The 23,089-nt window shown below is 42.6% G+C and overlaps 1 protein-coding gene and 1 long non-coding RNA gene across 3 annotated transcripts in view; both read right to left on the bottom strand.

Annotated features, from left to right (window-relative positions):
- Window positions 1–23,089, bottom strand: part of LOC126070537 (zinc finger protein 420-like) — a 406,055-nt gene that overhangs the window by 4,888 nt on the left and 378,078 nt on the right. For both annotated transcript variants that reach the window (XM_049874810.1, XM_049874811.1), the window contains one exon: window positions 548–674. In XM_049874810.1, coding sequence (XP_049730767.1) covers window positions 548–674 — 127 coding nt within the window. The remainder of the gene's footprint in view (window positions 1–547; window positions 675–23,089) is intronic.
- On the bottom strand, window positions 682–22,518 carry LOC126070547 (uncharacterized). Its single transcript, XR_007516216.1, has 5 exons — window positions 22,450–22,518; window positions 19,019–21,927; window positions 11,461–11,572; window positions 9,363–9,613; window positions 682–754 (listed from the first exon to the last, which is right to left on the bottom strand). It is a non-coding gene; the product is annotated as an uncharacterized LOC126070547 (long non-coding RNA).

Below are 23,089 nucleotides of genomic sequence, written 5' to 3'. Positions count from 1 at the left end.
TCATGGATGAGTGCCATGTGCACTCTCCTTAGGTCTTCCTCTTACTACTCTGGGAGAACAAATTGGTGTAGCTGACATGGTGCTCATGGAGAATTATAATGTGAGATGACAGGGAAGAGCAATGAACACTTCCCTGAAACTGAGCCAATATTTTGGTCGTTGGGGTCTCTGGTGATGGGCAGGTATGAATTTATTTGTAGCAAAATAATCATGGTAAACTTTAATAAATGCAGTAAGACTGTTTACAAGGCTGCAGATTACAAACCTACTCTCTGTGCACCAAACCCACCCATGGTGAATGCTCACACTTACAATATTGAGAACCTTAAGGCTTTTTAACCAAAACTGAAATGAGAAGTCAGTTTCATACACATAGCTTTGTATTCATGGGGAAGCCAGGATATGAATGCTCCAGAGAGCCAATGGCCATACCTGTTTTATTTAACAATGTATTCCCATTTCTCAGCCCACATACTGGAGAAACATTGATGAGTATGACATATTTCATCACTGAACAATAAATTTTAAAAAATGAAACCATCCATACCAACTGAGGCCAGGTTTCTGAAGGTTTCCATCATCACATCTCTGTAGAGTTTCCTCTGAGAAAGATCCAGCAGTGCCCACTCTTCCTGGGTAAAGTCCACAGCCACATCCTCGACAGCCACTGAGTCCTAAAACATCCCACATATTCTGGTTCAGCAAGGTACCATGTACTCCAATGTGTGTGAAAGGAAGGGTGAGGATGATGGTCCTGGGGAATGGAGATTTCATGAGGGCTTGACATAGGGTTCTGTGTTCTACTCAGGTCTGCTCTAGGGTTTGGCCATCAGTGTCATCCCTTCAGTGTCTACATTCACTTCCTCATGAACTGCATCCAGTCTCCTAGACTTAATACTTGTACCACAATGAAGTTTTCTTTGCACAGTTTGACTGTGACCAATTCCAGTCTCATCCCTCTCTATCTTTATGGTTTAAAACAGTCAGAGCATTTAGCATAAATTAGAGAAATGTTCTACAATGAAGCCTTATTTCTACACTCAGACCACCACCTACCTTGTAGAAAAAAAAAAGTACACCTCCTTGCACAGGACCCAACAGAATATCTGACAAAACATGAAGCACAGGGTGAAAGAAGGATGAAATATGAACAACTGGGAAACACTGCAGGACTGGCAGTTTTCCTTTTGCCCCTCACCAGCCACGGGAGGCCCAGTGGCCTATACAAAGTGGCAGCCCAAGGCCCTGAACTCGCTGTATTTTCTTAAAGAATTCCAGATGATCAAGACCTGACAGGACCACCAGCTGAAAAGGGAATATCACTTTGAGGAATTATGAATTTTTACTTGTCTGTCACCTACTTTTCAGCACTGTGCTGACACGCAGTCTGTCCTTTCATGGAGACAGGCAAGCATATTAAAAAGGTAAGTGGAGCTCAGGTGAGACACAGGAAACAACAGAATCCAGGTATTATCACAATTTTCAAACTTACAGCAATTGTTAGTGACTGCTCCCCTCAACACACACACAGTCAGACACCCACACAAACACATGCTAATTTTATAGGATGACAAAGAACCCAATCACTGAAGAACCACTGTGTTTGCTGACCATGAACAAGAGGTTAAAATTCACATTTCCTATTAAGTTCACTAAAGTGCAGGGGATTTCGCTGTCGAACTGCTTCTGCATCCTAGGAAAGAGAGACTTACACATCAATCTTCTAGACACTTCACTCCAAATTCTTCTCTCATGTGCAGCCCTGGGAATGCGCACAAGCATGACGACCTGAACCCTGACCACTGGCAGTCTCAGAGCTGTAGGACCGGTGTCTGTAAAATAGCATCAACCCTTTGGCTCCCACATGTAGCGAGGACACAAAAGCCTTCTACACTGCACTGCTGCTGCTGCAGTTTTACTGAACAGTCAAGCAGCTGTAGAATAGATAGGCTACAGGGTGATGTTAGCTGTCAATGTCATCCCTAATGAATCCTGGTATGACAGCGTGACAACAAACTCTAATCTAGTACCACATTCAAAGTCTCCTCCACTGCTGTAGACCAGGCTACACGTTAAAGCCATCAAAAGCCCTAACTTCCATTCCTACAATATGTTCATGATAAAATGTTGCAATTATTGAGCAACTAGGATATTGGAAGGGATCTGCAAAAAGCTTTTGGCACACCAGTTCATTTATTCCTCATTCCTCTCCTAAGCAGATATTGCTTAAAACAGGCTACAGTTGAAAACAGCTACAATTTATTAATCACATGCTCAATATTGCCCAAGTGGTATGTTGCTGAGCCAGAGTCACAATGCAGATCAACATGCCTGAGACTAGTACCTTGCCTGACGGCCCCATTTCCGTTCCTATACCTACAGTGTGCTTGTTATTCTGGCTGTTAATCCTCAAGTACATGGGTGATCTGGAGCCTACTGGGTAGCAGGGAGGAAGACAAAGGAAACACCCTATTCAATTCATACAACCTGGATCTCCTTTTCCTGTCACAGCCCTGTGTTTTAGGCAAGACTGCCTGCTTCCCCTCAGGCTCTTACATTTGGCTCCTTCATTTATTAATATTTATTTAGGTAATACTGACACAGAGCCTACTTCACATGGGCAAAACAGATACAGTACTGAACAAAACAGAAATAACCAGATGCACATGGCTCATAACTTCTTTGGGAGTGGGCAGTAAATAAATGAAATATAATGCCAAGTTCCCTGGGTGTCGCAACTACTTAACTCCTTGACTGCCAGCAGTTCAAAGCCACCCAAAGGTTTTTCGGAAGACAGGCCTGGCAATCTACTCTGAGAGGCCACAACCTTGAAAACTCCAGGGAGCAATTCTGGTCCACACACAGGTGGCTGCTGTGAGTCGGAAGTGACTCCATAGCAACTAATTACAAGATGTCACGTGGTGGTAAGTTCTATGAAAAATGCCCCAGGCAGGGAATAAGCAGTAACACAAGCATATTTATCTTTAGCTAGTGCAGGGAAGAGCAAAATCATCATTTTAGGAAATGCTAGCTACTGAAACCTGGCTGCGTAAGGAAAAAATAAAATCACACTTTCAATTCCAAAAACGTGGAAGAAGCCTGTGATGATTTTGCAAACACTCTTATAGATTTCTGACGTTCATTAACTTCAACACCTCCCAGAACAGAGGCACAGGAGTCAAACAGCACCACTGCCCTTCATGGCTGGGAAAGGGAAGATACACTGGTTATTCACAAAATCAAACAGGCATTAGGAAAGGATGAACATGTAAACTGGGGCACTGGAATTATAAAAGTAGCATGGATAAATGCTAGCAAGAAAGTAAAAGAAAACAGACAACAGTAATTACACAAAACACAAATGAAGACTTTCAGGATTTGGACCAATATGTAAACAGCTTGGAAGTCATCACTCCCATCATCCTCAAGAAAAAAAAGCTGAATATACTGAGCTCAGAGTACTGAGGTCACAGGGCAAACGACTGTGTGTCCCCTGGAGGGCAGATCATTCCACATCAGAAGCCCAGGAGCAGAATCTATCGCTAGGATCAGTACCATGCTTGGTGTGCACAAGCTTCAGGGATACATATGCCAGGGGACCCATCTTAGGGCGACCCAAACAGTTTTGTGAGTTTTATCTTCATGAATCCTACCAGGTCCTCAGTGTGAAGATCAGAGAAAAACTCCCTTGTCTTCCTAGTGGGGGTGTATAGAAAAGCAGCCATTCTGAAACTCACCCAGAGCATTCTGATCTGCTTTGCAAGGCCTGCTCTCAAGGGAAACTGTTTTGCCTGAGCCTATCAGACCTGCAGTAGTGACATACCTAAGCTTAGCACCATCCAGGCTTCCTGTCTCACCACAGTGGGGAAGATGGAAGCACAGAAGTACAGGTGAGTCAATGCCCAGGGGCCCAGGTTCACTACAAGACTGAGAGCTTATTACTGGAATGCACAGTACTGACAGTGCTGACAATGCGAGTAGCAGTATTAGGGTATTCAGAGTGGGCTTCACTGAGAAGAATGATCTAAGCTAAGACTTGAAAGGTGTGAAGGAATGACTTAGGGGATAGGTGAGAAGAGACTGTTCCAGGAGGAGGAAACGCCAGAGCACAAACCAACAGGTCGAAGTGTGCCTCGTATGTTTCAGGGAGACCCAAACCCCAGCATGGCCTGAACAGAGTGAGATGCTGGAGAGTGATGGTAGTTTGGAAAGGGGATTGGAGCCAGTGGGCATATAATATTCTGAGGAACATGCTGGCTTCTGAAAAGACCAGGCTTCCCACCTAAGCAACGTGCTGGGCAATTTTATGATTTTGAACAGAGACGGAAAATTATATTACAGCTTTTAAAGAACTTAAAGAAGCTGTGTGTGGGGACCAATGTAAAATCTGGGTGATATGTTAGAAGGTTATGACCATAAGCAGATAAGAAAGATGAAAATGGGCATTTACAAAAATGTACATCAAAGAACATACTTACTGAAAATGTCAACATTTTTCTAGTAACAGGAGGTAAAAAGCAAAGGATAACCATTTTTCTATTCCTAGTTAACATTACCCTAGAGGTTGCTGATATATACCAAAAAAGAAAAAGAAAATAGGTAAAGAAATAAGAATGTTGAAGATAATAAAAACACACAATCTATATTTTTAGGTTAAATAACTGCATACGTAGAATGCCTAAAGATGGCACGTATGATTACAGGACTGAGAGTATTCAGATTACAAAATGAATACCAAGTTAAGATTTATTTTAAATATTTCATTTATACATGCTAGCACCAAGCATTTGTGAAAATAATTTTTAAAAGATAATGTATATCTTTAGTAAGGATAAAATACATCAAAAAGAAGTATAATTAACAAGGGATCCTAATGAGGAAATTATAAAATATTAAGGGATATCTAAATAGACTGGAATAAATGAAAAGATAGTGCATGCTCTTAGACAACTGTTCTCTACAAATAAATCATTATTTCCATCATATTTCAATAAAATTCCAACCAATATTGTTTTCTGAACTTCACAAAAATTCTTCATATATGTATACGTAACTGCAAATATCCATAAATAGCTAAAATATTCTTAGGAATAAGGAAGGAATGGGCTTGTCCACACATATATAAAACTGTATTCATACATTTTTTATTCAATTATTCATACATACTTATTTCACAAATGGTGCTATATATTAGACAGTATAGTATCATTATCATTATAGGCATACATAAGAGACCAACAGAAAGCAATAAACAACCCCAGAAAAGGCCCACCAACCTCTATGGAAAAGTTGACTCATGACATAGCAAGCAACGCAGGGCAGTGATAGAAAGCACTCACACTTTAATATGTAGGGAAGAATCAACTATTTGGAGTCCCTGGTTGCATAAAGGATTAAGTGCTCAGTTACTAAGCAAAGGGTTGGAGGTTGAAGATGAGGTACAGGCACATTGGAAGAAAGGTCTGATGATGTACTTCCATAAAATCAGCCACTGAAAATCCTATGGAGTGTAATTCTACTCTGAAACACATGGGGTCACCATAAGCTGGAATCAAGCAGAAGGCAAAAGGTTTGTTTTTGATCAAATAATTATCTAACTGAAATACTCTATTCCTATGTACTCCACAAGCAAAAATCAATTTCACATAGATCAGCTTTAATGATAAGAATGTAAAATTATAATACTTTCAAAAGTTATATGTAAATGATCTTATGACATCAGAATAGACAAAAAATTTTAAATAAGAAGATTAAGACCTAAGGGAAAAGACTGCCAAATTCCACTATATTAAAATTCACGATGATTCATTAAAGGGCAACAAAATGAGTGAGAAGTTACACAATGGGGGAAAATTTCCCAAATTTTATAAAGAAGCCCTAAAAAGTCATAGAGATATAAATGAACAATAGGAAAATACGCACAGCCTTTTCAATAGTGGAGTAGAGTAAGGATCTTGAACAATAAAATCAAAGCAAGATATGGTTTTACACACTGATTACAAGATCAAAAATTACTTCATTAGATAAGCAGATGGAACAAATAAGATCTATATGCATATTCTGTGGAAAAGAAAATCTGTAAAATGCATCAGCTCTTTTAGTAAATTAGAACTTGCCTATATATAGAAGTCCTGGTGGTACAGTGTTGAAGACATCAGCTGCTAAGTAAAAATTCAAAGTTAGAACCCACCAGCTGCTCCTTGGAAACCCTATGGGGCAGTTCTATTCTGTCTTATAGGGTCGCTACGAGTCGAAATCGACTCAAACTTAAAAGGTTTTTATCATCTACAACTCAATGATTTCCCCTTCATTAGAGAGTGATTGCACTTGGGAGTCTGGAAAGAGAGTAAAGCAATACTCACAAGAGGAAAAGTTAAACCTGAACCCACCCAAATCCTGTAAACTCTACAATGGCTAAGTAGATTCTGGCCCATGATATGAATGCATGCGTACATAGCAACTTGGGTAGAGTAGAGCTAGAGGTAACAATATGTATGAAACTCGAAAGCAATCTGAGGAAAACAAGTCATGGAAGAACCCAGATACAGTTATAATTAAATATATAAAAACCTCAGAAGGGGCAAAACTAAACAATGTAGAGATGATGGATTAAGACTTGGGTGTCACATTTATGAATTCTTCTTAGATGTAACCAAACCACCAGCAGGATTAGGACCACAGTGTTGTGAGACATCTTGGGCAATTGACATAATACAGTTCATCAAGCTTATGTTCTACAGCCTAGTTTGGTGAGTAATGTCTGGAGTCTTAAATGCTTCTGATGGCCAACTAAGATATAACTATTAGTCTCTACTCGTCTGGAGCAAAAGAGAAACAAGGAAACTAAAGACTCAAAGAAGAAACTAGTCTACTGGACTAACAGTCTACATGAACCTGAGACCAGAAGAGCCAGATGAGATGGTATCTGGCTACCATTACTGGCCATTCTGATAAGGGTCACAATAGATGGACCCTGATAGAAGGGGAGAAAAATGTGGAACAGAATCTCAAATTCCTAAAAAAAAAAAAAAAAGCCAGTTGAGACTGGAGGACTCCCACGACTGTTGCCCTGAGATACTCCTTAAACCTTGAACCAAAACTAGCCCCTGAGGTCTCCTTTAAACTAAATAACAGAGTGGCTCACATAATCAAGAATATCACCTGTGGATAGTGTGATCCATTAAAAAATCATCTATATGGGACCAAATGGTCAACAATTATTTTAAAACAAAGATAAGAACGTAAGGTGCAAGGAAACTAGGTTAATGGAAAGGCAACAACCAGAACAGAAATATTAAGAACGGTTATGAATTGTGAAGAACGTCAGCAATGTCACTGAGCAATTTGTGTAGAAACTGTTGAATGGGAACCTAAACTGCTGTGTAAACCTTTACTGAAAAAATGATAAAATGCTATTTAAAAAAATAAAGACATGGGTGTCAAAGATATAATAACTGTAATAATGATAAATTTCTCAAATGCAGATAGCTATAATGTCCAGGCAGGAAGTAAACGAGATCAGGGTGGGACACACTGGGAGGCCATAAAAACTGACCAGGTCTATTTATTACCAAGGATTTAGATTCCTGTCACTTAAACTATACATGAACGGTTTATGCACTCCTTGTTTACGATACAGTTGACAATAAGAGCTTAATGGCTGAAAACACGAAAGAAATGTAATTCTCATATAATAATTTTCCAAAGTCATTTGAAAACCCCCTCATTTTGATTTCACTTGTCTTAGTTCAGAAGGACTTACATGTCTAAATTTCTGACACTTTGATCTCAGAAATTTACATTTATATTCACTTAGAGTAAGCTTTGTAAGAACAAATACTGGACACAATCCAAGTGCCCACTGATGGCGATAAACAAAGGTCAACTGCATGCAGTATTATGAACTTTTACAAGAATTTAGATTTAAGTTCTCTGTGTATTGTCATGGAACCCCTGGTGGCATAGTGGTTAAGTGCTACGGCTGCTAACCAGAAGGTCGGCAGTTCAAATCCACCAGATGCTCCACGTAAACTCTATGGGGCAGTTCTACTCTGTCCTAGAGGGTTGCTATGAGTTGGAATCGACTCGACGGCAATGGGGTCTGTATTCTCATAAAAAGATCTCCAGGAAAATTTGTGAATTAAAAACCAAGTATAAATTCTAAGATAACCTTTGTTTAACAGAGTAGGAAAAATAACGTTTCCCTTTTAAAATTTTTACTCTTACATCAGTTAAAATAGGCACTTCTCAGTGTTTCAGAAGTTTACATCCATTAAATTGAAAAATTCTGAGTACAAACAGAAAGTGATCAAGAAATTTTCTCCAGTGGGAAACTATAAACCCAAGAAGTTAAAAACACCATCTCATAAGGTGAGCTTGTCTAGCAAAAGAGAACACTTTTATTTTAGGTTCCAATTCAATACTGTGGAGAGGGGGTGGAGATCAGGTGAAAATTTTAGGGACCTAATATCAGCTCTGGAAACTCTGGTGACCTATTGGTTAAGTACTACAGCTGCTAACCAAGTGTCAGCAGTTTGAATCTGGCAGGCGCTCCTTGGAAACTCTATGGGGCAGTTCTACTCTGTCCTATAGGGTCGCTATGAGTCCGGATTGACTCGACGGCAGTGGGTTTGGTTTGGTTTAATATCAGCTCTAGCAGAGACGGGTGGGAGGACAAAGACTGGGGACACATGCTGCTCACACACCTGAAAGCCTCAAGGAAAAAGCATCCCTCCAAAACGGATGGAACTAGAGGCCCCATACACGATCCGGCTGGACTCACTGTCCTCTGCCTTATTTCACTGGTGAATTTATGATCAGACCAAGCCCCACCCAGGACCCCATTAACAGTCAGGGCCTTCTGCTACCAGCTTCTCTCCCATTTTCTACCATACCACACAGTATGAGAGGGGAGCTGTAGCTTTACAGCTGCACAGAAAAGGCTCCAGTGCCTGGGGGAAGCCAAGAAAACCGCACAAATGGGACAAGGATAGCTCTGCAGGACCTGGGCCTTGGGCTACTCAGTCAGAGCTGCTCTGCTTCAGACTCTAGTCAGGAGGTTCTGTCATTGAACACAGAGAACCAAGGCCCAGGACAGGGATGTTAACGCTCCATGCCAGCCCTGAGAGTCATATACGGAAGGTGGCCCCAGGCTTCCAAGGCTTCAAAATCCCCGTGTGTGTAGAGAAAGGGCCCAGTGAGAGTGGGCCGCAGGAGGCCTCTCAGGGCTCAGTCCCTTGGCCTCCTCTGCCATCTTTTTACCTCACTGAGAAGCACAGGGCCAGGAGCACGTGGTCCCCCAACAATTCATATCTAGCCTCTCCCCTTGCAGTAACATTACCCCAGCTCTCTGTAGGACTCACCATTTCCTGGCTCCCGCTTCTGGAAGTCAATGTGAATGTGCTCTCTAAGCCCAAGAAGCCACTTCAGGAAGAGGGATGGCAGTGGAAGCGGGGCTACTAGGCAGTCCGGAGGCAGATGAATGATGTTCAGTCCACACAGCCAGTCAGAGCAGTGAAAATCCTTACTTGTGATTGCATGGATGGGCAGGATGGTCACCCTCAGTCCCCCGCTGCCTAGACTGGACTAGCTCTCCCTGTGCCACTCCTGGGACCTGAAATGGAAGAAGGAGACAGTGCTGGGTAAGGAGGAAGAGACAGGTTCCTGGCCTTCAGCGCTTTCCCTGTGTAGGGCTTTCCCCCAGGTTCAAGGTCATGCTCCACTCTGAGAACATTTGCAGATCCTGCTCCAGCCTTCCAGAGCACCCACTTGAATTCTTCATGCAGCACCACAGGCCTCTTCCTCTGGGAACAAAGTCACAGATGGAGGGGTCTCCTCATCCCAGAGCAGGAAAGGCATCCAGGCCTGCCCAGGCTGGGGAACGTGAACCTCGCTTCCTCCAGGGAGTCATGAGCCCATTGCTTAGGTTGAGGGTTCACCTATGTGGTTAATCATTCACCTGTATAGAATAACCCGCACGTTTTATTTGGTATCAACATGGGTGAATTTTCATGGAGAATGTATTTTTCAAGTTCAAGTTAATAAACTCATCATGGCTCAATGATTTCTAATTATGTGGCAGATGTGCTTTGCTTTTTTTAAAACTTTCATTTATAGCTTGGTAATCAAAAACTCAAACTCACTGTCGTCGATTTGATTCCAGCTCATAGGAACCCTATTATGACAGGGTAGAACTGCCCCATAGAGTTTCCAAGGAGCCCCTGGTGGATTCGAACTGCTGACCTCTTGGTTACCAGCCCTAGTACTTAACCACTACAAAACCAGGGTTTCCAGCATTGTAATATGTGATCAGTATTTTTCCTATTGTTTTTGCAACTAACATTTCTTTCTTCCCCTTCAGGTTTTTAGTTTGTTTTTCTTCACTCTTTGGCCACGACACCAATAGTCCCCAAGCTTTCCAGAAACCAGGGAGAATTCCTGAACACATTCTCTTTCAATCTTATAATAATCACTCAACCAGTAAATCAGGAAATCATTAAGTTTTCTCTGAGAAGCAGTCTCTTCCCATTTCTTTTCTCCCCGCTACCCCATGCAGCTGACTCATACTCTTTTATTTTGGTTTCAGTGTAAATGTTTTTTCTCTCTCTCTTGCATGATCTGTGCACCAGTGGCTACATCCTATATCTATAATAGTTATTTTCAGCTTAAACTGGGAGCTTGTATTACATACAGAATCTTAAGCTCCACCCAAGATAAAAATCTTCATTTGCACAAGATCCCTGGGGGTATCCACATCCAAGCTAATGAACCTGTAACTGATGGAAGGAATATTCTATCAAAGATGCCCTGTCTCAGCTCGCCTACTAACCAGGTCCATGGCCCCCACTCCTCAGCTGGCTTTGATGGTCCATCCAGCCGGGTTCTGCTCGCCTGTCCCAGCCTCTAGCCCATGCTGGGCTTATCGCCAAAGGTCGATGCCACCCCAGTGCCCCTACACCCCCACAGCTAGAGCGTGCTGTGTGTGGAGAAAGGCCTGAGGAGGCGGTGGAAGCCCATGCACACACCCACAGCTGTCTCCGGTGTAGAGAACAGGTTACCAGTGAAACCTGTCCCAGAGGTGTACACCCAGACACCAGGAGACAGACAGCGAGAATCCCTGGAGGAGCCTGGGCCAGGACACAGCCATCCCATAACTAGGACACAAGCCCTGAGGGCTGCCTCCTTCCCACCCACCCCAGATCATCAGTCTGAGGGTGTCCAGAATCTCAGCCTTCCTGGAAAAACTGGAAGCTGTTCCCCACAGCCCAGGGATGGCCAAGGGTAGGTAAAGAGGGGGTGCCAAAGGCCAAAGTGAAGACAGAATCCACGAGGTACCTGGGGAGGATCCAGGAAAGAGGGACCAAATCAGCCGCTTCCCCACCTTGGCCAAACCGGAGATGGAAGCCTCTAAAGAGAGGCTGACAGGTGGCAGCTGAGGGTGGGCAGGAGGGCACAACTAACCTGGACTCCAGGGTGCCTCTGTGATGGCCTCCCTCTCCTGGGGGAGGAGAAGAGACCAGCGCCCAGCTCTCATTCCCAGGGTTCAGATTGTGGATCATGCCCCACCAGCAGCCTGGAGAGAGAGGGGCAGACAAAAGGAGTGTGGTGGGGTAAGGCTGTGCCGGAGGACAGGAAGGGGTCATGGGGCAGGGAGATCTGGTCGGAGACCCTCAGCGCTGCCCTTTTCCCACCCTCAGGGAGCTGTGGAAGGCTGAGAGGCCTGAGGAGGCCATGATGGGATAGGGGGAGCAGGTGAGGGCCCATTGCAAACTGATCTGCAAAGGCCAGGCTACTAGAGAAGTGCACAACTTGTTTTAGACCCCTTCCTTCCCTCATATTGCCATCACGCATGGTGGCCTTGTGAAGCTCACTGCTCTCCCAGCCCCCAAGGCCCAGGGCTCTGAGGCAGGCAGGGTACAGAGGGAGCTTGACCTCCAGGCCCTGCCTTAGCCAGCTGTCTTTCTCTAAAGCTTGGTTCATTTTTAACTCCTTCCAAAAAACTGTTACCTAAAAAAAAAAGCCTAGGAATAAATTAAACAAGGCGGGTGAAAGACTTGTACACGGAAAACTATAAAACATGATGGAAAGACATTCAAAAGCTCTAAATAAACGGAAGTCACCTCAGAACAAAGGCTTGGAGATCTACTTCCAAAAGTCCCAGCTATTGAAAGCCCTATAGAGTGCAGTTCTACTCTGAAACATACGAGGTGGTTACGAGTCAGAATCAACTCAAAGGCTTTTTATTTATTTATTTTTTTAGTTTAAGTACATGGGAAGACACCCTGTGTACACGGATTGGAAGACTTAGTATTGTTAAGATGTCAACACTACCCAAAGTGATCTATTGATTCACTGCAATCCCTATCAAAATTCTAACAGCCAAAAGCAAATCCTGAAATTCATATGAAATTGCAAGAAGACATAAATCAATCCAAAGCAATCTTAAAAAGAGGAATGAAGTAGGAAAACTCACACACCCCTATTAAAAAGATACTGTAAAGCTACAACGATCCAAACAGTCTGGTTCTGGTATAAGGATAGACATAAAGACCAATGGAATAGGATTGGGAGTCCAGAATAAACCTATACATTTATGGTCAACTGATTTACCACAAAGGTGAAAAATCTATTTTGAGAAAAAAAAGATAGTCTCTTGAACAAATGGTGCTGGGAATACTGGGTCTTCACATGCAAAAGAACGAAGCTGGACCCAGACATCACACCATACATGAAAATTAACTTAGAATAATTACCATATAATTAACTTAAAATAATTACCATATATAAACTAAAACTATAGGGTTGCTATGAGTCAGAATCAACTCGATGACAGTGGGTTTTTTTAAACTAAAACTATAAAACTGTTAGGGTAAAAACATATGGGTACTGTTTCAGGACTTGGGTTTTGACAATAGATTCTTAGATGTGACATCAAAACCATAAGAAACAAAAGACAAAATACATAAATTAGACCTCATCAAAATTAAAACTTTTGTGCACTGGACTTTATCAAGAAAGTGAAGGTACAACCTACAGATTGAAGACATTTACAAATTATATATCAGATAAGGGTTTAATATCCAGAATATATAAATAACTCCTAAAACAACAAATAAATACAATAAAAAATGGTCAAAGGATCTGAATAGATATTTCTTCAAAAAAGATATACACATGGCCAATAAGCACATGAGAAGATGTTCAAAGTTATTATTTCGTTATTTCATAGGGAATTGCAAATCAAAATAAAATGAGATACCACTTCACAACTACTAGGATGGTTATTATTAATAGTAGCAATTTAAAATGGGACTGTCTCACATGAGACTGTGTGGGCAGCTCCTGACTGGAGGGGAGATGAGAAGGCAGAGGGGGACAGAAACTGGCTGAATGGACACGGGAATACAGGGTGGAGAGAGGGAGAGTGCTATCTCATTAGGGGGAGAGCAACTAGGAGTATATAGCAAGGTGTATATAAATTCTTGTATGAGAGATGATTTGATTTGTAAACTTTCACTTAAAGCGCAATAAAAAATAAATAAATAAATAAAATCATACTGTCTCTAAGGAAAACATTTTGGAGACACCTCAAAAAGTTAGGAGGTGTTGGTGGTTCAGTGGTAGAATTCTCACCTTCCATGTGGGAGACCCGGCTTTGATTCCCAGCCAACACCCCTCATTTGTAGCCACCACATATCTGTCAGAGAGGCTTGCGTGACGCTTTGATGCTGAACAGGTTTCAGAGGAGCTTTCAGACTATGACGGACTAGGAAGAAAGGCCTGGTGACCTACTTTTGAAAGTCAGCCAATTAAAAATCCTATGATTCACAACGGTCCGTTTCATTCCATAGCACATGGGGTAACCATAAGTCAGAGCCGACTCAAAAGCTAACAATAACAGAATAACATACAAAGGGAAGCACACTACGTCTATTTGGGCATTAGATTACATTAAAGAATGATTGTTAATTATGGTAAGAGTGGTAATTATGTGTATTTATGATATGTCTTGGAAGAAGTACATCCAGAACACTCCTTAGAAGTGAGTATGGAGAGACTTCGTATCACGTACTTTGGACATATTATGGGGAGGAATCAGTCTGTGAAGGATATCACGCTTGGCAAAGGAGACGGTCAGTGAAAGAGAGGAACACCCTTAATGAGATGGACTGACACAGGGGCTGCAATGACGGGCTCAAGCATAGCAATGTTAGTGAGGATGGCGCAGGACCGGCAGTGTTTCGGTCTGTTGTACACGGGGTCACTATGAGTCTGAACTGACTCCACAGTACCTGAGAACAACAATATGATATATTCTTATATAAACAGTGAAGAGTGGTCTACAGTATCACAAATTCTTGAGAGTAACGGTAACATCGACTTTTAGGTGTGACTCAAGGATATTATTGTCTCTGCCCAGGACTGTAGTTAAATGCCACAGGGGCTAAGTAAATAGAAAGATGAAAGGTAGAAGATCGAAGTTTACTTATAAAGAGAAGATCAATTGTAGTTTCTCCCTCTCATCCGCAATGGAGGAAGGTTTTCGTGGCATTTTTCTAAGGCACAAAATTAACAATCGATGTTCAGAATCTCTCAACACAAAATAACAACTTCATTGGCCAGGTGGGAATGTTTTTCTTTGTGAGTGACAAAACACCTGGAAAACTGAAATACGTTAAAAACTTTATCATTTTATCTCCTCATATAACCAGAGGTTCCAGAGGTTACAGTTTAGGAGGAGACAGGTGCTCTGTGGAGTAATCAGTGAGGCAGGCTCCCTCCTTCTGCCTACTCTGCCTACGTTACCACACAACCCACATCTCACTGCGGCGAGCTGGCTGCTGTACAAGAAAGACTGAAGGAGGAGGGAAAAAGCCTATTTTTTCCTTCTTAGGCTTTGCATTGTTTATGTGCAAAAGTATGAGACCCAGTGACTTGGTCTATGTTATTGGCAAGTTCTGGGTCGTATAGCCACCCTTATCATAATGGAAAATGGGGACGTCGATTGTTCAGCAGCAAAACTCTCACCTCTGACGTGGGAGACCCAGCTTCAATTCTAGGCCGGTGTACCTCATGCACAGCCACCACCCGTTTGTTAGTGGGGACTTGCATGTTGCTATGATGCTAAAGAGGTTTCCATGGAGTTTCTAGACCAAGAAAAACTAGGAAGAAAGTCCTGGCAATCTACATCCAAATTTAAAAAATGGTCAAGGAATTTAAATAGACATTTCTCCAAAGAAGATAACCAAATGCCCAACAAACACATGAAAAGATGCTCAGTGTCATCTAGTCACAGAGGAAATGTAAATCAAAACCACATGAGATAACATTTCACACCCACTAGGATGGCTCTTATCAGAAAAGCAGAAAAGAACAAGTTTTGGTGAGGAGGTAGAGAAATTGGAACCCTCACACACTATGGGTGAGAATGTAAAATAGCACAACCACTGTGGAAACAGTTTGGCAATTCCTCAAAAAGTTAAACATTGAATTACCATATGACCCAGACACTCCACTCCTAGATTGGCAGTTTGAACTCAATCAAAAGACTTGAAATCAGGGATTCAAGAAGATACTTGTATACCAATGCTCACTGTGACATTATTCAAAATAGCCAAAAGATGGAAAAACCTCAAGTATCCAACAACAGATGATTGGATTAAAAAAAAAATGAAATATTACTCAGTCATAGAAGAAATTCTGTTCATGTTTCGCCACGAGGATCCTTGAAAACGTGATGCTAAATGAAATCAGTGAGACACAACGGGCCAAATATCCCACGATATAACCTACATGATACAAGCTGGCAGGCAAAAGCATACTGGCCAAAGTTTATTAGTGGCTGCAGGGACTCAGGGAGGAAGGAATGGGGAGTTATTGCTAAAGGAGTACTGAGTTCCTGTGAGGAATGATGAAGAAGTTTTGGAATTAGATGGTGGACTGGGCCACCGCACACCATTGTTAATGTATTGAATGTCACTGAATTGTACAGATAAAAATCGTGAAAACAGCAAAATTTTAGTTTTATATATCTTACAATTTTTTTTTTTTTTTTTAAAGGAGCCACTGCCCTCTTTCTCCTAAACGCTTAGGGATCATTTTAAAGGCGCAGACCTCTAAGCACTCTTCTGTGAACTGCTAAATCAAAGGCACAGGGGACTAACCAGGACAATGGATGTTTGAAATGCTGGCCACAGATTTTACCCACACTCAAGTTCTGGAACCACCACCAATTCAGCACAGATCATTTGAAGAAAGGGGAAGGTAGAAGTCCAGATGCCAGGTTATGAAGCTCTTCAGTTCTCAATCAACGAAGCCTCAATCATTCGCATAAAGAAGGGAATGGACTCAGTCAAGAAAGGCAGGGGCTCTCAAGTGACTCAAAACAGAAAATGCAAAGACATCCAAGGGCAGATCCTGGCTTCTCCCACCTCACCAGGTAGACCAGGTTCCTGTAGCTCTCCAACATTATGCCCCTTTACAAAGCCCGCTGAGCAGGATCCAAGCACACCCATTCCTTCTCGGGGAAATGTATGGACAAAACTTGCATATCAGTGATAACTAACATGAAAAACACATTTCTCCAACAGTCCATGGAGTGGTGGTGGTGGTGGGGGAGGTTTGTTCTTATTTTCACATAATATGAGGAGAAGTAAGAGGTATATGAATCAGTTTTGATTGAGGTAAGTGCAAGGATGGGTCCATATAAGATAATTTTCAGTAAATATCCCTAATTTTAACCTATGATTAAAGCACAGAGACCAAAGTTCACTAGTTGCTACCAGGGACTCAGGGGAGGAGAGAATGGGGAGTTATTGCTTGAGGGACACTGGGGATAAGAGATCCACTGTGGACTTTATAATCGTGTGGAGGATAAAGCAAATATAGAAATGAAAAAAACCAATTCAATAAGTGGTTTTCTTTACCAAGGCTGCTAACCAAAAGATCGGCAGTTCAAATGCACGGGCCACTCCTTAGAAACCCCATGGGGAAGTTCTATTCTGTCCTATAGAGTCGCTATGAGTCAGAATTGACTCAACGGCAACGGATTTGGTTTTTTGGTTGGATAATCTACCAAGTGATGTATAATTTCTCAGATGAAACAGACCAACAAGTCATCCCATTATGGATGATAAAGCGTCAATAAGAGTCTTTAAAGAAAAGTTAGGATCCAACCTTGTGATCATAACAGAAATGATCTGTTCTCACTTGAGAGAGAAGAAAACTGTGTCACAGACTCTCATTTGCCCTAAGTCAAACATCTTAATAAATGGCAGAATGAAGATGGTTGGGTTCTAGAATTGAACCCAAGGAATCAAAAAGTCAAGTAAAATATACACCATTGAAATGTCATTGGCAGCAGGTTTCCTGAGAAAACTTGAAACAAGTTAAAAACCAAAAACAGAGAATTAGTTAAGAGATCATTACATATGCACACACATACGCATATACATAATTATTTACTACTTTTACTACTACCATTTTCTCAAACTAGTGTCCAGGAATTGACAGAATACCAATTGAGATGTTTCAACAAATGGATGCAGTGCTGAAAGTGCTCAATAGCCTATGCCAAAAAATTTGGAAGACAGCTACCTGGTCAACTGACTGGAAGAGATACATAGTTGTGCCCATTCTAAAGAAAGGTAATCCAACAGAATGTGGAAATAATCGAACAATAATATTACACGCAAGTAAAATCCTGCTGAACATAACTAAAAAACGGTTGCGGCAATACACTGACAGGGAGCTGCCAGAAAATTCAAGCTGGATTTGGAAGAGGAGGAGAACAAGGGATATCATTGCTGATGTCAGTGGATATTGGCTGAGAGCAGAGAATAAGAGAAATATGGTTTCCTGTGTTTATTGACTATGCAAAGGCATTCAACTATATGTATCATAACAAATTATGGATAACATTGCGAAGAATGGGAATTCCAGAACACTTAGTTGTTCTCATGCAAAACCTGTACATACACCAAGAGGCAGGCGTTGGAACAGAACAAGGCAGTGCTGCATGGCTGAAAATCAGGAAAGGTGTGGGTCAGGGTTGTATCCTTTCACCACTTATTGAATCTGTACGTTGAGCAAATAATCCCAGAAGCAGGGCTATATAAAGAAGAATGGGGCATCAAGATTGGAGGAAGGCTCATTAAAAACCTGCAATACACAGCGGGCACGACCTTGCTTGCTGAAAGTGAAAAGGACTTGAAGCACTTACTGATGAAGATCAAAGACCATAGCCTTCAGTATGGATTACTCAACATAAAGAAAGAAAGAAACAAACAAACAAAAAAAAACCTCCCAACTAGACCAATAAGCGACATCATAATAAATGGAGAAAACATTGAAGTTGTCAAGGGTTTCACTTTACTTGAATCCACAACCAATGTCCAAGAACACAGCAGTCAAAAAATCAAAGGATGCACTGCATGGTGCAAATCTGCTGCAAAAGACCCCTTTAAAGTGTCCAAAAGCAAAGATGCCACTTTGAGGACTAAGGTACACCTGACCCAAGCTGTAGTATTTTCAGTCACCTCATACGCATGTGAAAGCTGGGCAATGAATAAGGAAGACTGAAGAAGAATTGATGCATTTGAATTATGGTGTTTGGCCAAGAATACTGAATATACCATGGACTGCCAGAAGAACAAACAAGTATGTCTTAGAAGAAAGAAGTACAGTCAGAATGCTCCTTAGAAGCGAGGAAGGTGAGACTTGTCTCACACACTTTGGACATGTTATCAGTAGGGACCAGACCCTGTACTTGGCAAAGTACAGGGTCAGCAAAAAAACCCTCAGTGAGACAGATTGACACAGTGGCTGCAATAATGGGCTCAAACATGGCAATGCTTCTGAGGATGGTGGAGGACCAGGCAGTATTTTGTTCTGTTGTTGTACTTTTTTTTTTGTACATCGGGTCGCTAGGAGTCGGAACCAACTCGACAGCACCTAACAACATTTTTACTACTTTTAACATGATTTTGGAGCCCTGGTAGCACAATGGTTAAGAACTCACCTGTTAACCACAAGGTCATCAGTTCGAATCTACCAGCCGCTCCTTGGAAATCCTATGGGGCAGTTCTACTCTGTTCTGTAGGGTCGCTGGGAGTCAGAATCAACCTGATGGCAAGGGGTTTGGTTTTTTTAGTTTTCACATGATGATGCTGTTGTTGTTATTAGGTGCGGTCAAGTCAATTCTGACTCCTAGCGACCCCATGTGATAGGGCAGAACTGCCCCACAGGGTTTTCTAGGCTGTAATCTTTACAGAAGTAGACTGCCAAGTCTTTCTCTTACAGAGCAGCTGGGTAGGTTCAACCACCAGCCTTTTGGTTAGCAGCTGTGCACTTAACTATTCCATTACCAGGGCTCCTCATTAACATGATAATATAAAAATATTTAATGTCATGAGAAAAATACATAAAACTTGTTTATGAAATGATAAAATGCTTTTTAAAGAAGCCTGTGGTACATGCAAACCAACAGTATACTTAACCAAAATGAGAGCAGTGGTCTCTCAATGATGAACTTTCTGGCTGGATTTTCATTATCATTTTCTGTTGATGTTTTTCAGTATTTTAGTACAATAAAAAAAAAAATTAGTACAATGCACACGTTTAAATTCTACTTCTGTAGTAAGGAATGTGATCTCACTAGAGGAGGCTACGGAAAACCATATGGAGCAGCTCTATTCTGCACAATGGGGTCACCATGAGTCAGAATGGACTCAATGGCAACTCTTGGCTCCAGGGAGGTAACCTCTAAACAGCTGAAATTTCTGGAGTGATAGGACTGCCTTTGTGGATTCATGGTGCGCCCCTTGGTCCACATCTAATAAAATCCATGACGAACCAGTTGCCCGGAATCCATTCTGACTCATAGCCACCCTACAGGACAGAGCTGAACTGCCCCATAGGGTTTCCAAGAAGCACCTGGTGGATTCAAACTGCAGACCTTTTGGTTAGCAGCCTTAGCTCTTAACCACTATGCCACCAGGGCTTCCCCACACCTGACAGTTTATACAAAAGAGGTGGAAGCTGATCCTGTGTTTAGAGAGTAGGGGCTTGTGTTAATGTTGGACAAATACAAACAGGTAAATGAGAGCCCACTGCAGTAGGAAACACATAGCCACCCAGAGGAGGTCAGCTGGTGAGACCACCTGTGTGGAAATTGGGTGGAGTTTCTTTGGTTACAAAGCTGCACTTTAACATTCAACAACCAAGACGAAGAAATGATTGTTTATTATTCACAGGGCCTGGAGGAGCGCACACTTGAGGGCCACACAGAGCTCACATGAGAGCCAAATAAGGGGAGAATCAAAGAGAGTGCAGACAGACCTGGGCTTGGCCTTTAATGGGGTCCAAGGAGGGTAGTACACTTTATTTCATGAGCTTAGGGACTACTAATTTAAAACAAGTGGCAGAAAACTGGGGGGTCTGAGGGATGCGAATTTGGCAGAGGGCATGGGTTTCTCATCTGGGTTCACAGATGTGACCTGTGGGCGGGGAAAGGGAGAGCCAGTGAGGGGAAGAAATTCCTCTGGATGGTTAACTGGGATTCTGCATGGTGGTATGAGGGTGAGTTGATTAGGAAGGTGAGCAGACCTGCTCTTTTGAAATAAGTAATATTTAAGCACATGCCGGAAGAAAAGGGATGCTGAGGCATTTACAAAATGGAGTTTGGGTTTCTTATGACAGGGCTTTGGGCCCCAAGATACCAGGCTGACTTGGAGGATTGGGAGGCAAGTGGAGGGCTGGAGTTCAGCCCCATAAGCAGTAATTCAATCAGTCATGCCTATGTGATGAAGACTCAAAAAAAAATTCTGGACACTGAAGCTCATGTTAGCAGCTAGGGTTGGCAATAACCCATGGGTATTGTCACCATCAATGCTGCCGATCACATCCTGAGGACGTGGAAGCTTGACATTTGGAACTCTTCTATACTCTGCCCTATGTGTCTTTCCTTCGGCTGGTTCTCATTTCTATGTTTTCCCTGTAAAAATGTGATCCAGACTACAATAGCTTCCAACAAGTTCTGAGAGTCTTTCTAAACGGAATCTGAGGGTGGTTTTGGCGAACTCCCTAACTCGCAGTTGGTGTCAGATGTCTCGCACAGATTTGGCAGTCTGGAGGACAGTGCCCTTAACCTTAAATTTGGCTAACTATGGTAGTGCTCTAACTCCAGCAGTACTTAATTTAATTAACCAAAAAAAAAAAAAAGAAGATTGCTCTTGGGACATCTGTGTGGATTACAAAAGAAATCAACATGACTGTCTACTAGCACATCCCTGCTGCAATAAGACCCCACAGTAAACAAATAATGCCTTCATTTTCTATTTTAAGAATATAGCCAATAAAACCCTGTGAAAAGAGTTCTCCTCTGTAACACATGGGGTTGTCATACGACAGAATCAGCTTGGTAGCAATTAACAAATGGGAAAATTAAACATGAACACAGCATATTCATGTCCATATTAGCACATAAAAATGTATGCTGGAAACATAACTAAATAGAAACAAAGAAAATAAGAAAAATTGATTAATCATTCAATCTGAACGGAAAAATTAAAAACAATTCCCAGTGAACTCACCATGTCTATAATGCAATAATAAAATGTAAGCATATTGAGAATTTAGTATATCTAAATTAGTGAATAAGGAGCCCGGATGGCACAATGGTTAAATGCAGGGCTGCTAAATGAAAGGTTAAACATAACATTAAAGAAAGAAAAAACCCCACTGCCCTGGAGTGGATTCCCACTCACGGCGACCCCACGCGTTACAGAGCAGATACACTGCACAGAATTTCTTGGCTGCAATCTTTACAAAAGCACAGGCGTCTCCCGCAGTATCACTTGCCGGATTCAGACAGCCAACACTTTTTTTAGGTTAGTACACCAGCAAAAACCTTCTGGGCAACCCAGGGACCTTCAAAACAAAAAGGAAGGGGAGGTTGAAAAGAAATTAACAAGACTGTTCATATCTGTAAACCAAAAGAGGGAAAAAGGAAACCCAAATTTCGTATTAAAAATTAAATAAATATCAATAAAACTTTAAAGAAATGATAAACTTCAAGAACGAAAGGAAGAAACAGATTGCCTGAAACTGACCAACAAAATACCTGATTCGCGGCATGGGGCGCGGCCGGCGCCGCCCTGAGAGCCCAGGGGACCGGGCTGCGGGCACAGGGCGACCACCCCGCGGGGCCTCTCCGGGGAGGGGTCGGGGAAGGGCTCCCCCAGGAAAGGGGGCAGGTGGGTCACCGGCCGGAGAGGGGGAGGCCGGGCGGACCACTGAGCTGCTTTAACAGGAAACGGACCCGGATCCGGGGCGGGAGCCGGGCGGGTGTGCGGACTTCAGCGTCCGCAGGGATCCCGGACTCCGAACGGGGAGGACGCGGGCCTGCAGGGGACGTAAAGCGTGGCTTTGAATTAGAAAAAAGACACTCACCAAAACTAGTGGGACTGTCTGTCGCAGGCAGCTAGCCTCTTCCGTCAGGGCAGGAAACGGAGCGGCGGGGTGGGGCTATGCAGGGGGCGGGCCCTGATATGGCAGGGGGTGGGGCTGTGCAGGGGGCGGGCCCCGGATGGCAAAGGCGGGGTGGGGCTGTGCAGGGGGCGGGGCCTGGGATGGCAAGGGGGTGGGTGGGGCTATGCAGGGAATAGGGCCTAGTGTAACTCTATCAGGGCGTTTGTGCCCCTGCGACCCCTCGAGTCAATTGACACACACCAGGCCTTTGAAAAAAACAAAGTAGACTTTATTGCCAGCAGGTCAAGCAAGGATCTTGGAGACTAAGCCGTCAGTCAAGCTCCCTGAGGCTGGGGATTCCAGGGTAGTTAGGGATAGAGAAAAAAAAAAAAAAAAAAAGGGATAGAGAAGTTATCCATAATTCATGAAGCGTCTGAGATTAGAAGGGCAATTTCAGGAACTAATTAACATGTGTGGGGGTGTGTTTTTCCAGGTGTGACGCATGAAGTTCATCTAAGGACAGCTTTGCTGCTTTTTGCACACGTCCCATGTCCGAATGGGGGAGGGGGCAGTGAAGTGTCCTTGGGCTACTTCACAGGATTCTTTATCAGGAACTAATCGA

Source organism: Elephas maximus, chromosome 2, assembly GCF_024166365.1.
Source record: "Elephas maximus indicus isolate mEleMax1 chromosome 2, mEleMax1 primary haplotype, whole genome shotgun sequence".
Lineage (NCBI taxonomy): Eukaryota > Metazoa > Chordata > Mammalia > Proboscidea > Elephantidae > Elephas > Elephas maximus.
Note: the sequence above shows the minus strand (reverse complement) of the source record. Positions and strands in the feature narration are given on the sequence as shown.